Source organism: Marmota monax, unplaced genomic scaffold (assembly GCF_021218885.2).
Source record: "Marmota monax isolate L192 unplaced genomic scaffold, Marmota_monax_Labrador192_F-V1.1 WCK01_AAM20220418_F8-fsc00087, whole genome shotgun sequence".
Lineage (NCBI taxonomy): Eukaryota > Metazoa > Chordata > Mammalia > Rodentia > Sciuridae > Marmota > Marmota monax.
The window spans coordinates 6,366,559-6,388,383 of record NW_026693476.1 but is presented as its reverse complement, the minus strand read 5'-3'; the positions used below and the strand labels follow the sequence as shown (position 1 = coordinate 6,388,383).

General features: G+C 37.1%; 2 protein-coding genes across 2 annotated transcripts in view; one reads left to right on the top strand and one right to left on the bottom strand.

Annotated features, from left to right (window-relative positions):
- Window positions 1-21,825, bottom strand: part of Slc16a1 (solute carrier family 16 member 1) — a 33,011-nt gene that overhangs the window by 10,884 nt on the left and 302 nt on the right. Inside the window, exon 2 of the mRNA XM_046458205.2 lies at window positions 2,046-2,306. Coding sequence (XP_046314161.1) covers window positions 2,046-2,262 — 217 coding nt within the window. The 5' untranslated portion in view covers window positions 2,263-2,306. The remainder of the gene's footprint in view (window positions 1-2,045; window positions 2,307-21,825) is intronic.
- Lrig2 (leucine rich repeats and immunoglobulin like domains 2) overlaps window positions 21,528-21,825 on the top strand; it is a 174,144-nt gene continuing 173,846 nt past the window's right edge. Inside the window, exon 1 of the mRNA XM_058583604.1 lies at window positions 21,528-21,744. Within this exon, the coding sequence (XP_058439587.1) occupies window positions 21,632-21,744 (113 nt within the window). The 5' untranslated portion in view covers window positions 21,528-21,631. The remainder of the gene's footprint in view (window positions 21,745-21,825) is intronic.

The window sequence follows — 21,825 nt, the reverse complement described above, 5'->3', positions numbered from 1 at the left end:
GATCACTCACAGCTGAAATCATACTACCATTTAGAGTGTAGTCTTAGTGCCCAAGATAAAGGATTATGACAGGGCTGGGGTTGTAGCTCAGTGGTAGAGCACTTGCCTCTCATGTGAGAGGCACTGGGTTCAATTCTCAGCACCACATATAAATAAATAAATTTAAAAAAGGTCCATCAACAACCAAAAAAAAAAGGATTATGACAGCTGTGAGATGAAAATTCTTAGGGGACATATCACTTAGAGAAACAACAACAAACCATTTAATAAAACTTCTGCCACACAGCTCATGATAGGCAATTTGTCCTTCAGAGTTATTTAAGGAATGATGGCCCTAATTAGCTATAATTAAAAATAGAAAGCGGTAGTTTATAGGCCTATAAGACAAACTCAGAAATGTGCTAGTTATCTCACTAACTGGGTGAGGACAAAGAAGGAACTGTTTCCCCTAAAGGAAAGTGTCACATGCAATTAGCACAAGTGACATCACTTACTTTTGATGCAAAATACAAGTGGCTCCCAAGCTCTTTGGTAGTTTAGAATTGCAACATGTGAACCTCTGATTTGTAATCAGCTTAAAGATACAATGAATACCTGAAATGCCTCTGGATAATACTTATGCCAATTTCTTCAAGTCATCATACTCAAAATCTGGTTAGAAACTCTGGCAGATTGGAGTTCAAAGCCTGTAAATTATAGGCGCTCAGAAACTACAAATGTCCAAAGTCCAAAGTTTCTGAACTTAAAAAAAAAAAAAGTACTACAATTTAGCCCTTAGTTTCTTTTAAAATGTATGTGAAAGACCTAACAGGCCTATCTTAAAATTGTAAAAAAGCAGAAAAAGCTACATGGTGAAAAAAATAGGTATTCCCACTCTTGTTCCTAGACACCCAGGTTATCTTCCTCCAAGGCAACCATTTTATCTATTTCTTCTGTGAAAATTTAATAATGTGTAACTTAATTATGATTTCTACTACATATTTCTGCTTCATAAGCTTATATTATTATCTCCAAAGAATTATAAATTTCTCAGAGGAAGAGATCAGGACCAGTGTTCTTTATTATAACAAATAGCTCAGTGCTGAGTATACTCATGGAGCCCAGTAAGTACTAGTCCAATCTGCTACCAGTTTAGCAGCCAAAGGCTAAATTATTTGCAGGTTAAGTGTAGAATCTTTTCACATGCTAGGCAAGCACTCTACCACTGAGATACATCCCCAGCTCCTAGAATCTTTATAATGGCTATTAAAGATTTACATGTGAGTTTAATTGGAGGCAATAAATTGCTAACAATGACAAGATATAACAGAATTTTGTCTAAACAAAGAAACGACACACTGTCAATCCCAATAAACAAAAGCACTTGGCTCTAGAATTCTTGCTAACTAAGCAACTACATATTTTATTATGGTAGGTTTAACTTTTTTACATGTTTAACTGTGATTTGATGTCTCATAGTCAAGCAAACAGTATTTTAAATAATATTAAGTAAGCAATTTACTCTCTACATAGCTTTCATAACATGCCAAAGAAAACAGAAGGGAAAGAAATGATAAAAACTCAAGTTTAAAGTACAAATGAAATGATTTTGGGATGCAAATCACAAGGAACAAGGGAAAGTTCTATTAGTTTTTTGATTTTTTAACATCATTAAAAGAGATTTTACCTGAGACTTTGAATTATTCTAACCAGGTTATTTTAGTTTAATTCTTCCAATATCACCTTTAAAAAATATGTTTACATTTCAATAATCTAAAAAAAAAAAGCTGCATACATATAATTTTTATGAAACCTTTTGAGCTCAATGATACTTGAATGGGGCAGATCACAGCTGTTCACAATTTCTTATTTCTATTTCAGAAAACCATAGTGAAACAAATGGAGTAAGATTTGACATGTTATCAGAAATGAAAAACATGACTCTAAACACAAAACTTCAAGAAATAACATTTCAAAACACCTTGAGACACTTTAAAAATGCTATCAAAAGAAACTGGCTGCTTAATGAAAATTATTTAAAAAAACAAGTTTTTATGCATACTTACCTCCGGCATACATGACGGCCAACATGATGGAAGATATCCATGATACTTCACTAGTGGTGGCATTGAATATACTTTCAATTTCTTTAAAGAAGACTGTAATGGATTTGGGAAATGCATAAGAGAAGCCGATAGAAATGAAAGCTCCAATTACCACTGCCCACCCCCAGCCTCCATCTGGGGGGGTATATCCAACTGGTCCTCCAACTGCTGGTGGCATTTTAGGTATAGATGAATTCCAAAATGTAGCTCAAATCCAAATATCTGAAGAATATAAAATTAAAATAGTATGTCAATAATAAAGTATCCTAAAAAAAACAAAACAAAACAAAAACCCTTCTGTGCAGCAATAATATGTGTTTCACTCCTGGTACCTGGAATAGAGCCGTGTGTGTGGTAGCACACACCTGTAATCCGCACACACCTGTAATCTGCGTAACTCAGGAGGCGAAACAGCAACTTAGTGAGACCTTATCTCAGAAGACTAAGGATGTGGTTCAGTGGTAAAGCGCACCTGGTTCAATCCCAGTAGTAACAACAAAGACAAACTTGAACCAAGTAGAACAGATTTCTGTCAAACAAAATCATGTTTGCTGGGTGCAGTGGCGCACGCCTGTAATCCCAGCAGCTCAGGAAGCGAAGGCAGGAGGATCGCAAGTTCAAAGTCAGCCTCAGCCATGGGGTGGTGCCAAGCAATTCAGTGAGACCCCGTCTCTTAATAAAATACAAAACTGGGCTGGGTATATGGCTCAGTGGTTGAGTGTCCCTGAATTCAATCACTAGTTCCCCCCCCCAAAAAAAATCACATTTCATTTTAATTAAAATAGATGTGTTAAATTACACATCACTGTGATAACCATCTCATTTTTCTAGAACTAATTTGAACTTAGAACAGGGAAGGCAGGAATTTTTTGCCCATGCAAAATAAGTTCATGCTCCCTTCAATATTTCTGACCTAATCTCTTTGGATTTCTGTCATAGGACTCTCTAAAACAATGCCTCTATAATTTTTCCTTCCTTTAGGGCCCTAGAGATTTTTATTGCACGGGGCAGTGAAACACAGTAAGATATGAGATGAGTAAGAGATATAAAATATAAAATTATATTTTTATTTTATATTTGGGGAAGAACCTTCAGATAAGGCAAGGTAGAAAAGCAGAAGACCTCAGGCATCCATTTTTAGAAAAATCGATTTTCAGCTAAGATTCCATCTAAATCTAATGATCTGAGAAAGAATTCCCTTAAAAATATCACCTAGTTTAAAGGTTAAAGATGCTTATTCTAGGGCTGGGGTTGTATGTGGCTCAGTGGTGGAGTGCTTACTTTGCATGTGTGAGGCACTGGGTTCAATCCTCACCACCATATAAAAATAAATAAATAAAATAATGGTATTGTGTCCATCTACAACTAAAAAAAAATAAAACTAAAAAAAAAAAAAAAAAAAAGCATTTCACTTAGCTAGTATTTACAAGGTTTCCTAAAATTTCTACTGAATATAAAAAATGTTATTTAACATCTCAATTCCACTAACAGAGGCAGCCTAGATTCTAAGATTATGTTAAACAGAATTCCTCTGGGCACCAATTTTATGAGTTTTTTCTTATACATATAAATATGAAAAAAAGAGAACACTTGAAATTTTTCAAAGAACTACTAAAAAGATTAATTCATCTCAGAATATTTACATAGAATAACACCCACACACATAGACGGTAGAGCTGTTTAACACATCAAGTCCTGACTGGAACAGCTAATACGTGCTGGACGTGATTAAACTTTGGGCTTAGCTGCCAGCTATGATTTGTCCCAATTAAGCAGTTCTAATTTTTAGTCACTAAGACTCGCCTCATCATGTTAATAATACCTCATTCTATAATGTCAAAATTAGATTTAGCACTTCTGCATAAAGCTTTAAGATGATTCAAAAATAAATATGAAGTGTAAGAAATAAAGGGTATGCAAAATAATTTTGGAAAAAAAAAAAAGAACATTTATAAAACCCCCAAACTGATTCAATACAGTTCTACTACCATCTAACAAAAGGCTGCTCCTGTTAACTTAAAAATTCTTATTGTACATAACAGGAAAAAAGAAGTCAGAAATATCATTTAAGGATATTATTCCTTTTAAACTGGCAAAAAACTCAGCTATAAAGAAAAAGGCTCATTAAAGAAATAAGGTACAAGCAGGATGCCTGGCCCAGTATGTGGAGCTCTATTAAGAAAAGGGAGTACATACGTTTTTTATATATAGATGTTCAGAGGCTAAAAGGGACTTTAATTTAAGACTTTAATCCTTACAATGTACACAGTAGCCTCCCTATCAGCTTAGCTATTGTTGCCTATAAGTGATGGGAGGGATTAAGGAAAAAATGATAGGGTGATGAGAAAAGCTCAAATTGCATCAGACAGGATGATATGGAATAATAACCCTAATTTTTCTTAGCAATGATAATGGTAGCAAGAATCCCCTTTCAGAGTTTCTGAAGTCTCTCCTTTTCTCATATGTCTTTGGAATTATGCTTAGTAAACCAATATGAAAAGCCAAAGTTATGCTCCACACCCGCCAAGTCTTGAGTCCACTCCAGAAGAGCTACAAAAGCCCTTAAAAACAATAATCATTATGTTTATATTATTTATATTATATTTATATTATATTACCCATACTTTTCCCATCAACACATAAAACAGAGCCATTGTCATTTCCTAAAATGACAATGGCAGTTTGTGATCGAAAAAGAGGCAGGAAGTATCTAAAAATCAATAATCTTAAAAGAATTTATTACTAAGTTTAAACTGGTTTTAAGTTTCAGCTACACGTAGAAACATTCAAATCCAGAAGGCTGATTTACTGCAGCTATTGCTGCTAAAGAAGCTAACCTTCTGCTCTTTACAACTGGCCCTAATCCAGCTTCATAGCTTACAGAACCACCTGCCCCAAATTAATCTCCAAGATTCAAGAACTAGTAAATCTTATCTTCTTTTGCCTTATTTTCCACTATTAAACTGATTACAGTGAAAAAGGAAGGAAAAAATAAATAAGTAGGCTAGGGTGTATAGCTCAATGGTAAATGTGTGCTTAGCATGCACAGGTCCCCAAGTTTATTCCCTCAAATCAAACAAAAAGCACCCATCACAGTAAAAATACAACCACTAAGCCTAACACTCAAGCAATGCATTGTTTTGATCAAACTGCATATGAAGAACATTTAAAAAGTATAAACCTGTCTCTGCAAACCTCCAACTATCTGTGTCATTCGGGGAAAACCTACCTATATTACAAGTAAAATACACTCTCCTCATTCCAAGAGAAATCAGCAAATTGCTAACTAGAATGCTTTAAGAAGCATTTCAAGTCTATCTTCCAGAATATGTGTAAATAAATTCTTGCTTTTAACCCATTTTTATCTCTCTAAAAAAAAAAAAAAAAATCAATATTTTAGTTAATAATCTGTTTTTTATATGATTCAACCTTTGTACTAATAAACTAGAAAAAAATATATATTTTTTAAGACAGCAGATCTCAGCCAGGTACAGTGGTGCACGCCTGTAATTTCAGCAATTCAGGAGGCAGAAAGATCCCAAACTTCAGGCCCTAGGCAACTTAGTGAGAACCTGTTTCAAAAGAAAAAATTAAAAGGGCTGGAGATGCGACTCAATAGTTAAGCGCCACTGGGTTCAAATCCTGGTAACAAAAACAGGAAAAAAGTAAAAACAAAAAACAGTAAAAAAGACATGTGGCCACTATGGAAAACATGGAAATTCCTGAAAAAAAAAAAATTGTCAGTAAACCATACCTTCCAGGTATATATACACCAAAGAACTGAAATCTGGATCTCAAAGATCTGCACTTCCATGTTCTTTGCAGCATTAGTCAGTAAAAGGCAAGAATGAAAGCAACCTAAATGTCCATCAATGGAGAAATAGATAAAGAAAACGTGGCATATACATACAGTGGAATATTATTGAGCCTTAAGAAAGGAAACCCTGCTATTTGTGACAACATGGATAAACCCAAAGGACACTTGCTAAGTAAAATAAACCAGACCAAGAAAGACAAATACTGCATGATCTTACTTATATGTGCATCTAAATTAGTCAAAGAAGCAGAGAGTGAAATGGTAATTGCCAGGAGCTGGATGGAGGGGGAAATAGGAAGGTAACCGTCAAAGGGCACACACTGTACAACAAAGAGCCTACAATCAGGCAACATTATACCAAATACTTAGTTTGCTAAGAGTGTATATCTATCTATCTATCTATCTATATATTTTTTTAACACAAAAGGAAAAACACAAATTGGGAGGAAACGTGGAGGTGATAAGCACAAGGCATAGACAGTGATGATGGTTACAAAAGTGCAGACTTATCTCTGAACAGCTCAAGTTGTACACATTAAATAGCTACAGCTTTCTGTATGTCATCATACATCATTAAAGCATTAGAAAGGGAAGGGAGGGCAGATCCATGGAGCAAGATATTAAAGATGTGTCATGAAATTCATAAAGCTATCTTTTTTTCCTGGGTTTATTGTTCTAAGTAAAAATTCACTTTCAGGGCTGAGTTGTCCAGCATACTTGAGGCTTTGGATTCCATATTCAGCACCACACACAAAAACAGCCACACCAACAACAGAAATTCTTCACTCTCATACCCAACACCTGCCCCCTGAACAAACTAAAGCAACCTTAAGCAGATATGTAGTTGAAAAGGGAAGTAAATAGCTTTTTCAGATAATTGTGAATGTTCTTTGATAACCACACTAAAGTTTGGCAAACGATATAGCCTTTTGTTTGTTTTTGTGGTACTGGGGATTAAACCCAGGGCTTCACACATTTGGGCAAGAGCCCCTACCATAGAGAGAAAGGGTCTCTCTAAGTTGCCCAGGCAGGACTTGCCTCAGCCTCCCAAATAGCTGCAATTATAGGCAAACAGCACACATGGCTCTATAATCTGGACCCCTGTAATGCTGGGAATTGAATCCAAGGCCTCAAGCATGAGGGCAAACACTACAACATAGCTATATCTCCAGCCCTATAGTAGTTGTTGTTGTAGTTTACTTTTTTAAAAATTGGTTCTTTTTAGTTATACATGAAATGATAGTTGAACCATTCTATACAAGCACAGAATATATCTTATTCTAATTAGGACCCTAGTCTTATGGATGTACACAATGGTAAGATACACTGTGGTATATTTACACATGTATATAAGAAAGATATGTCATATTCATTCCACTGTCGAGCCCTGTAGTGTTTTTTTTGTTTTGGTAGTGGGGATTGAACTCAAGGGCACATAACCATTGAACTACATCCCTAGTCCTTTTTTGTATTTTATTTAGAAATAGGGCCTCACTAAATTGTGAGTCTGGCTTTGAACTTGCAATCCTCCTACCTTAGCCTCCCAAGTAGCTGGGATTAAGGTGTGTGTCACCATGCCCAGCTTGAACAGCATTCTCTACCCCAAATCAGGAATTTGTTCAAAGTTTTCCCCAACTGGAAAGCTTATAATAAATGCTTGTTAGAAGTAAGAGCACCATAAAACAGATAAAACCTAACATTCGTAACTGTCCTAATTTATACTGTGATCCGGAAAAGGCCTGCTGTATTTCGACTGAACATATGTGATGGAGTAGAGTGTTTATCAGATTGCTTAGCCCTTTCACTACCTAAAATAAGACAGAAGGTGGTGCTGGAGGTTGAGAATAGGGTTTCTCCAGCATAAGGCAGTTAATACCCCTTAATTACCAACCTTTCTGGCATCTCTCTTAAGTGTAGTTTTATGTATAAATTGTTCAAGTATGACACTTTATCTTGTGGATGATTTTTCGTGACGAATCTTTGCTAAATATGAGTTCAGTTGGATTTTCTTAGTTGAGCAAAGGCTCAAGACTGAAATTCTTTAAAAGGGCATAAACAAAGTTGCACATATCATGGAGGTCTGCAGATAAAGACCCAGCTTTAAGAATAAATCCCAGGAAATGGAATTTAGTGCCATCGCCAAATGACATGCAAAATACGTATTCCTGGCTTGTTTGATTAAGTGATTTAACATAAATTTTTTTCACAGAGCTTTCTGATAATCAATATTTTACTTTACCAGCAGTTAAGAGTTCCTTGTGCTGTTTCATGAACAAAGCTACACAACCTACTTCAATGAATGATAAGTAAATAAAAAATAGTGCCTTTCTATTCTCAACTTTCTAAATTTCATTAAGAAAATATAATATGCCCAAATAAGATTCAATTTTCACTTATATTTCCATTCTACTGGGTCTATGTTGATGTACCATTCTAATTAATTTACCTTAACTTTAATACTCAATAGTAGTCTCATGATGCTATTATTATGTCAACTATAATTTTCTGGTAGTTGTTTTAGAAATGAGGAAGAGTAAAGTAATACAGAGAACCAATGAAGCTGACCATACTTACAGGTGAGTGAACAGGAAAGTTTAAAGGTAGTGCATGATTTTATACAATGAGGGTGGAAAGGAAAATAGCCTCAGTAACATAGAAATTCTCAATTGTGAGTTGATTCCTCTGTTGAATTTGTTTTAATATTTTATTTACCCTCCCTACATTAATATTATTTCTTTCATAAGTGATCCATTTGTAGACTTGCTAAATATATAAGAATAATGGCATTTTAGATTGAGAACCATTTTCAAAATAAGGCAGAGAAACTTCTACTTAGAGTCTGATTAGTAGACTCTGAGTACAAATTCCAATAAAAAATATTTGTCCCTGTAACGATTCAACTTGAAGCTCAAGCCTGCATGAAAAATTGTGAAACAGCTGTTAAAACGGTTTATAGTTAAGGGGCTGGGGCTACCGTAGGTCAGTAGTAGAACGCATGCCTGGCAAGTGTGAGGCACTAGGTTTGATCCTCTCAGCACCATATAAAAATAAAGAAAGATTTTGTGTCCATCTACAACTTAATTTTTTTAAATATTATTAAAAGGGTTCATGAAACTAGTAACTATTTTTACTTCAACTGACAATTAGAAATAAATGAGAACAAAATACAGTAATGTTTTATTTTTTAATGACTTTTTTTTAAATTGACATTTTCTATTACCAGGAGTATGGCCCCTTATTCTAGGAACAAGTAAATTTAACGGGACATGGCATGAAATACAATTTCACATTGCTACCAATGCTACTTCAAAAACAATAAAAGCTACTAGCACTTAAAATACATCATCCAAGGTGAAAGTATGTTTTACAATAGCATATTAATTCTCTAATCTCAATAACAACCTCCTAAAGTGGCAGCCTGGATTCCTTGGCCATTTTACTGTGCCTTTCTACTATTTAAGTACATACTAAGTTTCTTTATGAGCCTTACAACTTCACAGATCAAGGGTTAGTTTTTTTTAATGCAATAAAGAATGGAGCCTGAGCTGGGTGTGGTGACGCATGCCTGCAATCCCAGCAGCTTAGGAGGCTGAGGCAGGAGGATCTTCAGTTCAAAGCCAGCCTCAGCAAAAAGTGAGGCCCTGATCAACTCAGTGAGACTCTGTCTCTAAATAAAATATGTAAAAGAACTGGGGATGTGGCTCAGTGATGAAAGACAAAGAAAGAAAGAAAAGAAGGAAGGAAGAAAGGAAGGAAGGAAGGGAGGAAGGGAGGGAGGGAGGGAGGGAGGGAGGAAAGAAACTATATAACTATTCTGGGGTAAGCATACATAAAATGTTACATTGCTGGAGGCTGAAAGGGAGATAAAATTAGAGTGCCACTGAGTTCAATTCCCCATAACACACACACACACACACACACACACACACAGTCACAGATATTCATTATAGAAAAATTGGAAGATATACATGTGTGAATAGAAAAACTTACCTGTTATTAACATTTTTATGTCAATTCTCTTGACTTCCTTTTAGGATAATCATGGAGAAGCATAAACATCAAATAGGGGCTCATATTATATTCTGCTTCAGAGCCTACTTTTTCTACTTAATACCATAAACTTCTGTTTGGTTTTTTGGTACTTGGAGACTGAACCCAAGAGTGTTCTTCTACTGAGATTCATCCTCAGCCCTTTTCATTTTCAACTCTGAGACAGAGTTCAGATAAGTTCCTGAGGCTGGGACCAAACATGCAATCCTCACCTCAGCCTTCTGAGTTGCTGGGACTATAGCTGTGTGCCACCACACATGACCTCAGAAACCATATCTCAAAAATAAATACATAAATAAAAAAGACCGAAGACGTAGCTCAGTAGTAGGGCACTTGCCCAGTGTGTGGAAGCCCCAGCATTAGAGAAAAAACAATACTGTAACACTGCTGCATGCTTAGGTATCTCTTTTATTTTCCTCCTTCTATAAACATCCCATAAAACACTACTGTGGTAAATTAGAGATTTTGGATAAATTTTTAGAATTCCTGTAAAAATTCTAAGGTATATACTACCAACTTACTCTTAAAATTACATCAATTTGTACTCTTCACCACTGTGTGATGAAACAGCCTATTTTCAATTAAAAAATACACTAATGTTAAGAAATCTAAGGGTAGAGATGGAAATATGGCTCAGCGGTCGAGTGTGTGCCTACCAAGCACAAGGCCCTGGGTTCTATCCCCAGGACCCCCTCCCCCCACCAAAAAAAAAAAAAAAGGAAACACCTACATCTTTTCTACATTAAAAGTTTGCTGAGTATTTAATATCAGATGAACAAAAAACTGGCGAAACCATGCAATATAATAGAACCATTGGTTATTTAGAGCTAAGCACTAAGACTCTTGAGTAAAAGTTGGACACCTGGTCAAAAGTAGTGAATTTATTTTTACTTTACACTGCAAACACCTGACTTCCAGAGCATTTTACCATTTCAGGAATCTAGGCTACTTCTCAAAGGCACACAGAGAAGCCTGCATATCTATTAATATATTGTATTAATATACTGTATATCTATTAATATATTGTAGAAAATATAAGCACAATTAACTAAAACAAAAGCTACAGAATCAAGTTAGCTCATTTCTCTTTAGGATTGGAGTTAATGGATTAGTGCACATAGGCATAAGATAGTAGATGAGGATGTCCAGAGATTAGAAAATAACTTCAAAAAGATATTTCAAAGTTTTAAGAAAAGTTAGTAGAACCAATTCTTCATTATATCAGTCACAATTAAAAAGCATATTTTCAAGTTTCCTTCTCTTTGACACTGCTGTGTCATTAGTGCTTCTCATACTTACTGGTAAAGATTGAGGCTTTTTGTCTCATAAAACCAATGGAAAGAAGGAAAGGGGGAAAAAAGATATTCTGATAAGCATCACTGTAAAAGAGGCAGAAGAAGAGGAAGCTAAGTAAGGGACTTTAAAAATACTGATGTATGGTTCATAATGAATCATTTTTCGGGCAATTTTAGCTGTAAATAGACAACCTTATGCTTCCCTTGGGAGAAATGTACATAATGACCATTAAGGGACACCACTACTTTAGGACACCTTTGTCCTAAAGACCAAGTCAAACAAAGGCAAAAAGTGTAATTTTGTTCCAAATTCACAAATTAACGTGATACAAGAAATACTCAGTAACTTGCAAAAGTAAAAAAACTATTAATTAATAGTTTACCTAATTGTACCTAACACTAAGGTATAACTAATTGCTTTTCTGAATACATCTCACCACATGGAGTTAGTTTCCTGTATGACACCTTATCAATGTTTCTTGGGTACTTTAAAAACTCTACATGACAAGTTGTATGTCTATTTCTTCCTATGTAAGCAATATTCCCCTAATTGAATTGTTGTGTGCTTTTTAGATCATGAAGGACAGAGGCTATTTTTCTAGTTTTAAAAATTCAGCACATACATATGACCAAACGGTAAGCTTCAAGGAAATTTGTTTTTACCGGTTTTTGAGAAATAGAAAAAACTGAAACAAGAAAAAAACCTCTTTAGTCGTCCTATGCTCTCTGGATATAGTGCCCTCTACAGAGAGGCAGGGAAGTTTCTGTTCCTGTGCAGGTTCCCTCCCACTCCTTTTCTCTTGTCACGCTGGGCTGCTCTACCACTTAGCCATACCCAACAAAAATTTACCTTCTTTAGTGATTCATTTTTGCCTTTTCACAGACTAGAAAGTAACTATTGTTTATGTCCTGAGTCTTATGTCCCTTTCATGTGTTTACTTCTTCCCCAAAATGGACCCATTTCATGTTTTATAAACCATAAAAATGAAATAATACCGAAGAAAGGGTGGACATATGTTGTGTCCATCAATGCTGGATTTTGCTTGGCAGAATTCCAGATTATATTCTGGAATAAATACCTATCAAGATCTAAGTGGGCCAATTCAATTTACTAATATATGAGCTACCTTGTTCCAGAATCTGAAAAATAAATATTATGGCTAGATTAAAATTAAAAAGCAGCATATTGTCAGGGTTACATCATTTATTACTCTGAATGTAAATGAACATTTTTTAAAAATATTTTATTTAGTAGATTCTAGTATTTTTGCTAGAATCTACTTCACTTGAAGAATTCTAAAGGCTAATAAGGAGCATAAGTGGATTAAAATTCACTGAAAGATAAACAGAGGCGTTTTCTTGCAAAAAACTGAGCTGAATTATAGAATTAACATTATACTTAATTTAAAATAAAATCTATCTTTAAGGACTAGAAATAGAGTAATAACAGTTCATTTAAAAGCTTTATTCTCATTCTAAAAGCTTTCAAACCATATTCCAAGATATTTTTTTCAGCAAGGTACACTGGTGCACACATATGTAATCCCAGTTGCTCAAGAGGCTGAGGCAAAAGGACCACATGTTTAAGGCCATCCTGGTCAACTGAGTGAGACCCCGTCTCAAAATAAAATTTAAAAATGGGCTGAGGATATAGCTCAGTGGATGAAAGCCCTTGGGTTCAATCCCCAGTATCAGAAAAGAAAAAAATAAAGCCTCCATACCTTTCTAATAATTTCCTGTACATTCAGTAATCACATAATAAAAACCTTTTGAACGAGTACAGATTTCACTATGATAGTCCCTTTGACCACACAGAACTAAGTTGTTTTTTCTTGTTGTTTGTTTCACTAGTGCCAGACAAACCACCAGAGTATTAAAACCGAGTACTATTGGGCAATTAAAACATTCATCATTTAAAAATTTTTATTTGCAAAGCATTTTTAGAGCAAAAAAAATGTCTATTTATACAGTCATTACAGATATAATCAAAAGGAAATTAGTGTTATTAACTCAAAATATACTAAACTTAAAAAGCCCTTTTAATTGCTGACAATATAAGGCCAGGCTACGTTGTCATTAAGATAATATCAGTAATTTAATTAGAAATACACAATTTCCAAATAAGCATTTTATTTTCCTGGAAACTATAGTAATTGATAAACCACTCTCCTTTCCTCTATTCCATCCAACAGATTTCTGTGGGTAATTAATATTACTGTTATATAACTACATAGGTTGAAGTAAGGATGTACAATTGTAATCTGCAGAGGCAGGTATTTCAAATCTGAGGTTTATCAACCTTTTCAGGGGTTCTTCCAATTGAGTAAAGTAAATGCATACAGTCATACACTAAGCTGTTGTTGAAGACAAGGTTTCAAGTACATTTGCTGATTTCAAGGTACTCAAAACAAAGGTAAGAAAATGCCAAATAAATGAAGGCATCCACTGTTCCTTTTAACTTATAGCCCTTAAAATAAAACTCCTTTGAAAACACAAACTTCCTGAATTCAAAGCAAAATTATTCTGCCTGAATTTGTGAAGGAAAATTATTTTAGTCTAGTCCAGCACAGTGGTGCATGTCTGTTAATCTCACTGACTGGGGAGGCTGAGGATTGACAAGTTCAAAGCCAGTCTCAGCAACTTAGTGAGACACTGACTCAAAATAAAAAATAAAAAGGCTCGGGATGTGGCTCAGTACTCCCCCCCCCCAAAAAAAAACACATCATTTTGCTCTACCTTAGCATATACATAAGCATTTTGTTTCCTAATTTGTGAAGCCAGTATTTATAATAAAGGAGAGTAAGTCAATGGCCCAAGAATTTACCTAACCTATAACATCATCATTCTACAACCCTGCAACATTATGATCTATAGCCTATGTTGTATTTGGTTAATTTCACTCTCACGTGGGAAAAAAAGTAAAGGAGTTAGGAGCAGAGGTCCTTAGCATCTTTAGTGCCAGATTCCTTTGGTGGTTTTCAAAAGCCCATGGAATTCTTGTCAGAATAATGTTCTAAATGCATAAAATAAAATGTAAGGTAGAACTGTAAAAATATTTTTAATTGGATGTAATAAGATGTTTGTAAAAAAATAACAAGTAAGCTGGGCGCGGTGGTGCACGCCTGTAATCCCAGTGGCTCAGGAGGCGAAGGCAGGAGGATTGAGTACAAAGCCAGACTCAGCAACTTAGCAAGGCACTAAGCAACTCAGTGAGACCCTGTCTCTAAATAAAATGCAAAACAGGGCTGGGGAACCTATCTCAGTGGTCAAGTATCCCTGAGTTCAATCCTCAGTACCAAAAAATAAAATAACAACTAAGACCTAGCAGTAATGGTTATAACCAGTGTTTAGTTGATGGTTGGTTTGTTGTTGTTGTTTCTTCAGCACTAGGATTGAATCCAATACTCTCCAGTGACTCTCCACCACTGAGCCACACTCTCAAGCCCTTATTATTTTATTTATTTATTTATACTGTGCCCAGCTCCATAGTATTTCTGAAGTAGGGAGAAGCTTAAACAATTTCAAGACAGCTATAATTGTATGAACTTGCAATCCCAATGCCTCAGCCTCCTGAGCTGCTGGGATTACAGGTGTGCACCAGTGTCCAGCTCATTAGGCTTTTATTCATTCAATAATCTTCAGAAGATGTGGGTTACACAAGGCCCTCGGTTCAATCCCCAACAACAAGATGAGGGCGAGGGGCAGGAAATGGAGGGAAGAAACTAAACAGAAAAGTACTTTGAGCCACATGTGGTAGGAGGCTGAAACAGGAGGATCGCAAATTTGAGGCTAGCTTCAGGGACTTAGCAGAACCCTATCTCAAAATAAAAAGGACTGGGGGGGCTGGGGATATAGCTCAGTTGGTAGAGTGCTTGCTTTGCATGCACAAGCCCCTGGGTTCAATCCACATGCACCACAAAAAATAAAATAAAATAAAAACAAAAAGGACTGGGGATGTAGCTCAGTGGTAAAGTGCCCTGGGGTTCAATCCCTAATACAAAAAAAAAAAAAACAAAGTACTTGAGGATTTACACAGGAAGAGCAAAATCACAGGGAACACATTTTCAATCTATGATCAAATAAGCAATTTATAATACCAGTACATTTTGAAAAATTTCTTCTTTACACAAAAGCTAAATCACTGTAACAAAATCAAATTCAACAATATTATGAGTTGTGATTAGCAACAGGGTAGTGTGGACAAACAAAAGAGCTGAATTCTGTTGCAGCATAAATGGTCAATGGCTCAGGCCTTGCCACCATTTTCACTGATGTGGTACATGTGAATTTATCCCATCATTGCATGTACTCTAAACACCATTTCCATAAGATGACTACTGTGGCTGGCACTAGAGCTCAAACATGTTACCCATACTCAATTTTTCTACCATATGTATCCACTGTAAAATTTCCCACGACCCTCCAAACAAAGAAAAAAAATCACAGGGAAGAAAGTACAAAGGAAAATACCAGAGTGTCTGGGCAAATTAAACAAAGAATACTGGGTGTGGTGACCATGCCTGTAATCCCAACTAAGGAGGCTGAGGCAGCAGTAATGTAGGTTCAAAGCCAGCCTCAACAACTTAGCAAGGCTGGAAGCGACCTAGCGAGACACTGTCTCAGCATAAAAAATTAAAAAAGTGCTGGGAATGTGGCTAAGTAGTTAAGGGCCCTTGGGTTCAATTTCTAGTATCAGAAATAAATAGTAATGTGTGTTCTGTAGAACACGAATGATACCTATAGAAATATACTAAAGAAGACTATCCAAGCAAATACTACTTGGGTAGGCACTAAAAGCCATGAGAAATTAGAGAAATGGCATGAACAAGAACTGGCAGCAAGTAAGACATAGTAGAGAAGGAGGATGACAATGATAGAAGCTAAAAGGTCATAGCAATAGCCCAAACTATGTAGTGGTGATATGAATAAAGGGGAGAGGGATGGAAGCAAGAGCTAAGCTAGAGAGGAAATGACTGGCACCTGCCTGCATACAATAGTGCAGAGGGCCCACTGGGGGAAATAATAATAAGATTCAAAGGTTTTAATTCTGGTTACCAGAAAACTAGCTTTGGGGAATAAAGGGAAATTGAGAACAAAGATGATGGGCTTTTAAGTGACACACTGAGTTTGAAATGCCCAGGTTAACTTAAAAAGCAGATCAAAAGAGTCGCTCACCTCTGTTCTCAGGGAACTTAAAATCTGGAATCTGGTTAAAGCCTATGACTTAGATTTGGTAATACTTCCACCAGGTATTTCCCAACAAAAGCCCTGAAGCTTGGGAAACAGATAAACTCCAAGAAAGGGCAGAGATGAACAATAGAAACACTATCAATTTACGAGCTGATTTTCTTTTCTTTTTGTTCCTAGGGATTGAACCCAGGGCCCTTTACCACTGAGCTACATCCTCAGTCCTTTTATTTTTTTTTTATTTTGAGACAAGGTCTCATTAAACTGCTTAGAGCCTCACTAAACTGCTGAAGCTGGCCTCAAACATGCAATCCTCCTGACTCAGCCTCCAGATTGCTGGGATTACAAGCATGTACCACCAGACCTAGCAAGAGCATAATTTTAAAACATTCCAGTTGGATGCAGTGGCACATGCCTGTAATCCCAGCAGCTCAGGAGGCTGAGACAGGAAGATGGCAAGTTCAAAGACAGTCTCAGCAACAGTGAGGCGCTAAGCAACTTAGTAAGACCCTGTCTCTAAATAAAATACAAAATAGGGCTGGGGATGTGGCTCAGTGGTCCAGTACCCCTGAGTTAAATTCCTGGTACCTCCCCCAAAAAATTCCAAAGAAGGTCATTTGAAACTCTAAGTTTCAAATGCACTAAAAACATTTTACCAACTTAAAGCAGTAGCTTTCTAAAGATGTACCTTATTACATTTAAATACATTGTCCAGGGGACTGGGACGTAGCTCAGTTGCAGAGCGCTTGCCTAGCATGTGTGAGGTACTGGGTTTGAACTTCAGCACCACATAAAAATAAATAAAGTATACTGTCTACTACAAAAAGAAAGAAATTAAATACATTGTCCCCAAAGATAGTGTTTCAATCATATGCCATATAGTATTTTTTTTAACCACACAGTATTAAAACACAAAAACTTGCCCTTCCTATTTAAATTGTAGTTTCTCTTTTATGTGAGTATTCTGGTTAATAAATTAAGAAATGCAGGCTAGGGTTGTGCCTCAGTGGTAGAGTGCTTGCCTAGCATGTGCAAGGCCCTGGGTTCGATCCTCAGCACCACATAAAGATAAATAAATAAAGATATTGTGTCTAGCTACAACTAAAAAATAAATATTTAAAAAATGGTCAAATTACTTACATTTGCAAACTACTAGCAAAGTTATGAAATAGGTTTAATAAAGCAGAAAGAGGAACAATCAAATATCCTATGCCTCCCTGAAGTATACACCACTACCTATGAATTGTATTTACCTTCTCTTCCCAGACCCTCAACCAGAAATCAAACCTGAATCAATCTAAATTTGCTCCAAGTTTTCAATCTAGCTACCAATTTGTAGAAAATACAAGGGATAAAGGGACATGCTAAACTAGGACAGGTTAAAACTATACCAGAGGGACATGATCATCAAAATCCAGAACGAGGGAAACTAGAGGAAAAATGACCTATTTCCTTCAACAAATAAATTATAAGGTAAATGAGGAAGAATCTACAGGTTAAGACTTAAAGAGACATGCCAAACCAGTGTAATGTGAGACCTTGTTTGGATCCCAAATTAAGCCAGCAAATTATCTGAAAACAATTTAAGAATAGGGAGGGGGGAAAAAAACAGCCAGGCACACTGACACATGTCTGAAACCTCAGTGACTCAGGAGGCTGAGGCAGGAGGTTCACAAGTTTTAGGTCTGCTTCAACAATTTAGTAAGACACTATCTCAGAATTAAAAAAGGGATGGGGAGTCAGGCACAGTGGTTTACACCTGTAATTCCAGGTACTCAAGAGGCTGAGGCAGAAAGATCACAAATCTGAGGCCAGCCTCAGTAATTTAGTGAAGCCCTAAGCAACTTTGCAAGACCCTGTCTCAAAACACAAAAGAAAAAAGGCGAAGGATGTAGCTCAGTAGTAAAGCACCCTGGGTTCAATTCCCAGAACCAAAACAAAACAAAAACCAAAAAACAAGAATCATCTTTTGATGGGAGCAGTGGTACACACCTTTAATCCTAGCAACTTGGGAGGCTGAGGCAGGAAGACAGAGTTTAAGACTTGCCTGGGCAATTTAATGAGACCCTTTCTCAAAATAAAGAACAAAAAAGGCTAAGGATGTAGCTCAATGGTAAAGCACCCCAGTTCAATACCCAGTTCTACCAAAAAATAAATCATCTTTCAGAGAGATACTCTGAAACATTTAGATGAAATACTTACATAGATTTGCTTCACAATATGAAGGGGATGAGGAAAGTAGATGCGGTGGAGATTAAACATTAATGGCTCAATTGTTTGTGTTTTGAAGATACAAAAGAAAAACTCCACTCTCAGTGTCATCAACAAATGCAGAGGATAGGAATGGCTTTAAATTTTGTCCCCAAGTTTTATAAAACTGAGCAGCCTTCAGGGTCACACAACCACTTAGTGCCCCAAAGGTTAGACGAAGACAATGAACTCATTTATTTGCTCAAGTTAGAAACCTGGGTGACTTAACTCCTTTTGTTTCCCCAGTCTCTACAACTGGTCCACCACCAAATCCTGTTTACCTTTCTCTTCCATCCTCCCACTACTGTCCATCTACTTCATCACCGTGGTCTCCCACCATTCCAAGGGCCTCCTTTAACCTGCTTTCCACACTGGATCCAGAAAAATGCCCCTATAATGCAAAATATGATCAGGCTATCCCCACATCCCCTAAAATCCTTAAAAACTGCTTTCCATCACCTTCACACAGAGTGCTCCTTCAAACGTTTTTTTTATTTTTATTTTTTAGGTGTAGATGGACACAACACAATGCCTTTTATTTTTATATGGTGCTGAGGATCGAACCGGGGTCCCGCCCGTGCTAGGCGAGCACTCCACCGCTGAGCCACAATCCCAGCCCCTCAGACTTTTTTTTTAATAATTTAAAATTCCTTTAAATGATTCCTTTAAATCATTTAAAGGAATCTTAACCAATTCCTTTAAATGATTTAAGGCTCTCCATTATCTTCTCATGTTCTCTGACTCCTCTTTATGCTTTAGCTTTGGTGAGCTCTTGCACTACACTTGTATTCTATAGCTGCACCACTCATATCTGAAATGCTCTTTTTGCTTATCCTCAACTCCCTTTCCTGCCTTGCTCCTATTCATATTTCAAGTTTCAGATTGCTTCTCTACTAAGTTGGATACTTTCTCACAGCTACACAACACAGTACTAGCTCCCATAGAAACCTGTACTTCCCCTATCATAACAATATGTGTTCAGAATACCTGCTGTGGTAATTTATATATTTATCTGTTTTCCCAGCTAGATTATAAACTCCAGGAGGGCAAGTGCTGAGATTTATAAGTCTCTCCTTATGCCTAAGAGCCAATAACAAATTGCTGAATTATGAAATTCACAAGTTTCTAGACTATTTTCCAAGTTCCATCTTCCTAATCCTCATCTGCAACAAAAACAGTCATCCATTTAGGCATTTACACAGGGATCTGAATCTGCACAGGAACCTATATTATGAAGAGAACTGGAAACAGAATGGGTATGCAGAACCTAAAAAGGAGATAAATTATGGAACTGAGGGGTTGTGGCTCAGTGATTAGAGCGCTTGCCTAGGACTAGGTGAAGCACTAGGTTCAGTCCTCAGCACTGCATTAAAATAAAGGTATTGTGTCCATCTACAACTTGAAACTTTTTCAAAAAAGAAGTAGATAAGTTATTACTCTAAAAATATAGTTTTAGCTTAAGATAGTAAGTATCCATATTTACAAATTCAGGAGTGCTAAACTGACAAAACGGGAGTCAAAGACAGTTTTCTCCCATCCATTAACAAGTTTTCAGACACAAAATGTTAGGTCTCTTAACCTCTCCAGCTTTAGTTTCCGTATGTATAAAATAAAGGAAATAGGACCCTTTTTGGAGCTAATATTATATGCTCTAATATTTAAAAGGTGAAAAGACATGTAAACTATCAAACACTGATCAGTTGGTTTCGTCCTAAGGTGGTGTGATCTTTTTTACCTTATTAATAACTGTTTAGGGATGTTACGGCCTATTATGTTAAGCTTACAGCCAAATCTTTAGTCACAAAATGCTCCTCAGACTATTAATGGGCAGATTTAATAAGGGTTACAGCAATCTGATGCAACAGCCTCTATTTAAACAGAGAATGAATTACTATTCAATTTTTGGCTTAAATAAAAAAAATCTTTCATTACCTGTTAGATGCCTTGAATTCTTCATCATTTTCTATGGTATCCTGAAGGCAAAGCTGTACCCCAGGGTATAAGATTTGGATTTATGGGTTTATTTAACAACTAAAACTGAAGACACAGTCTGTTTCAACCTCGTGGGGCTGGGAACTGAGATAGAAATTACGAATGGCTTAATTCCTATTTACATTCACACAATTCAGAGTTCATGCTATCACGAAATGCCAGTAGTTACCAGTCCCACGCTCTTATCAGGGAGCTGAACTGTACACGTTTTATTTCGAAAGCAGAATTTTCAAAAAAAGATTTCGAAACTAGTTATGGCAAATAAAGTAGCTTGTAAAGGTTTTACTATTAAGCGACAACCAGTTTGCAATCGGCCACTGGAAACCCGGGGGGGAAAAAACTGGAGTAATAACACGTGTTTCCTGCTTTACAGTGATTACAAAGTAGTTTTTGCAACTGCTTCTTGTTCCACCAAATATGTCACGACAAAGAAATGCAATGTTAAAATGAATGCGGAAAAAAAAAAAAGGATGTAGTTGAAGAAACAAAAAGTGTGCATCCGTCCAAAGATAACGCTAACCTTGAGAGTCATCTCCACTGGGCCGCCTAAAGTCCCCAGGGCGGAGGATACTATAGAGGGCGCCTCTCGGAAGCCACAGGTTGAACGACAAAGAGCCCCCGCCAGCAGCAGTCCCGAAGGTGGCGGGCTGGCCAGCCCTCTGCGCTCCATTCGAACCCTGCAGTCTAGCCTTGGCTGTGGGCAATGCAGCTCCTCACACCAATCTCAAGTCATCAGGTGGGACAAGGGCTGGCAGGCTGAGAAGGTTGGGGCGGGCATGCCACGAATCCAAAATAACTCCCGCCCCGAGTCCCTTCCCTGGGACCAGAAGGCGGCGGGAGAGTCCGGAGGGACCACGTGAATCGGCCCCAGTTCGCCCCTTTTCTAAATCAAAGCATCTCTCCGGGAGCCTACAGAGGGCCAGAGGGGAAGCGACTCCCCAAGGTCACCGGGCACCATGACTCGACTCTTCGGTCAGGTCAGTGGCCGACACCTGACCACGGGGCCCGTGGATCGGCTGGAAGACGCAGTCCCCAGCGCCTCAAGGTCCCCTTCACCAAGACCACGCAGGTACGATGCCCTCTGTCACGCCACCTTCCTCCCCCCGCCCCGAGGAAGGTTCCCGACGCCGGAGGGCACCCCGACCCCAAC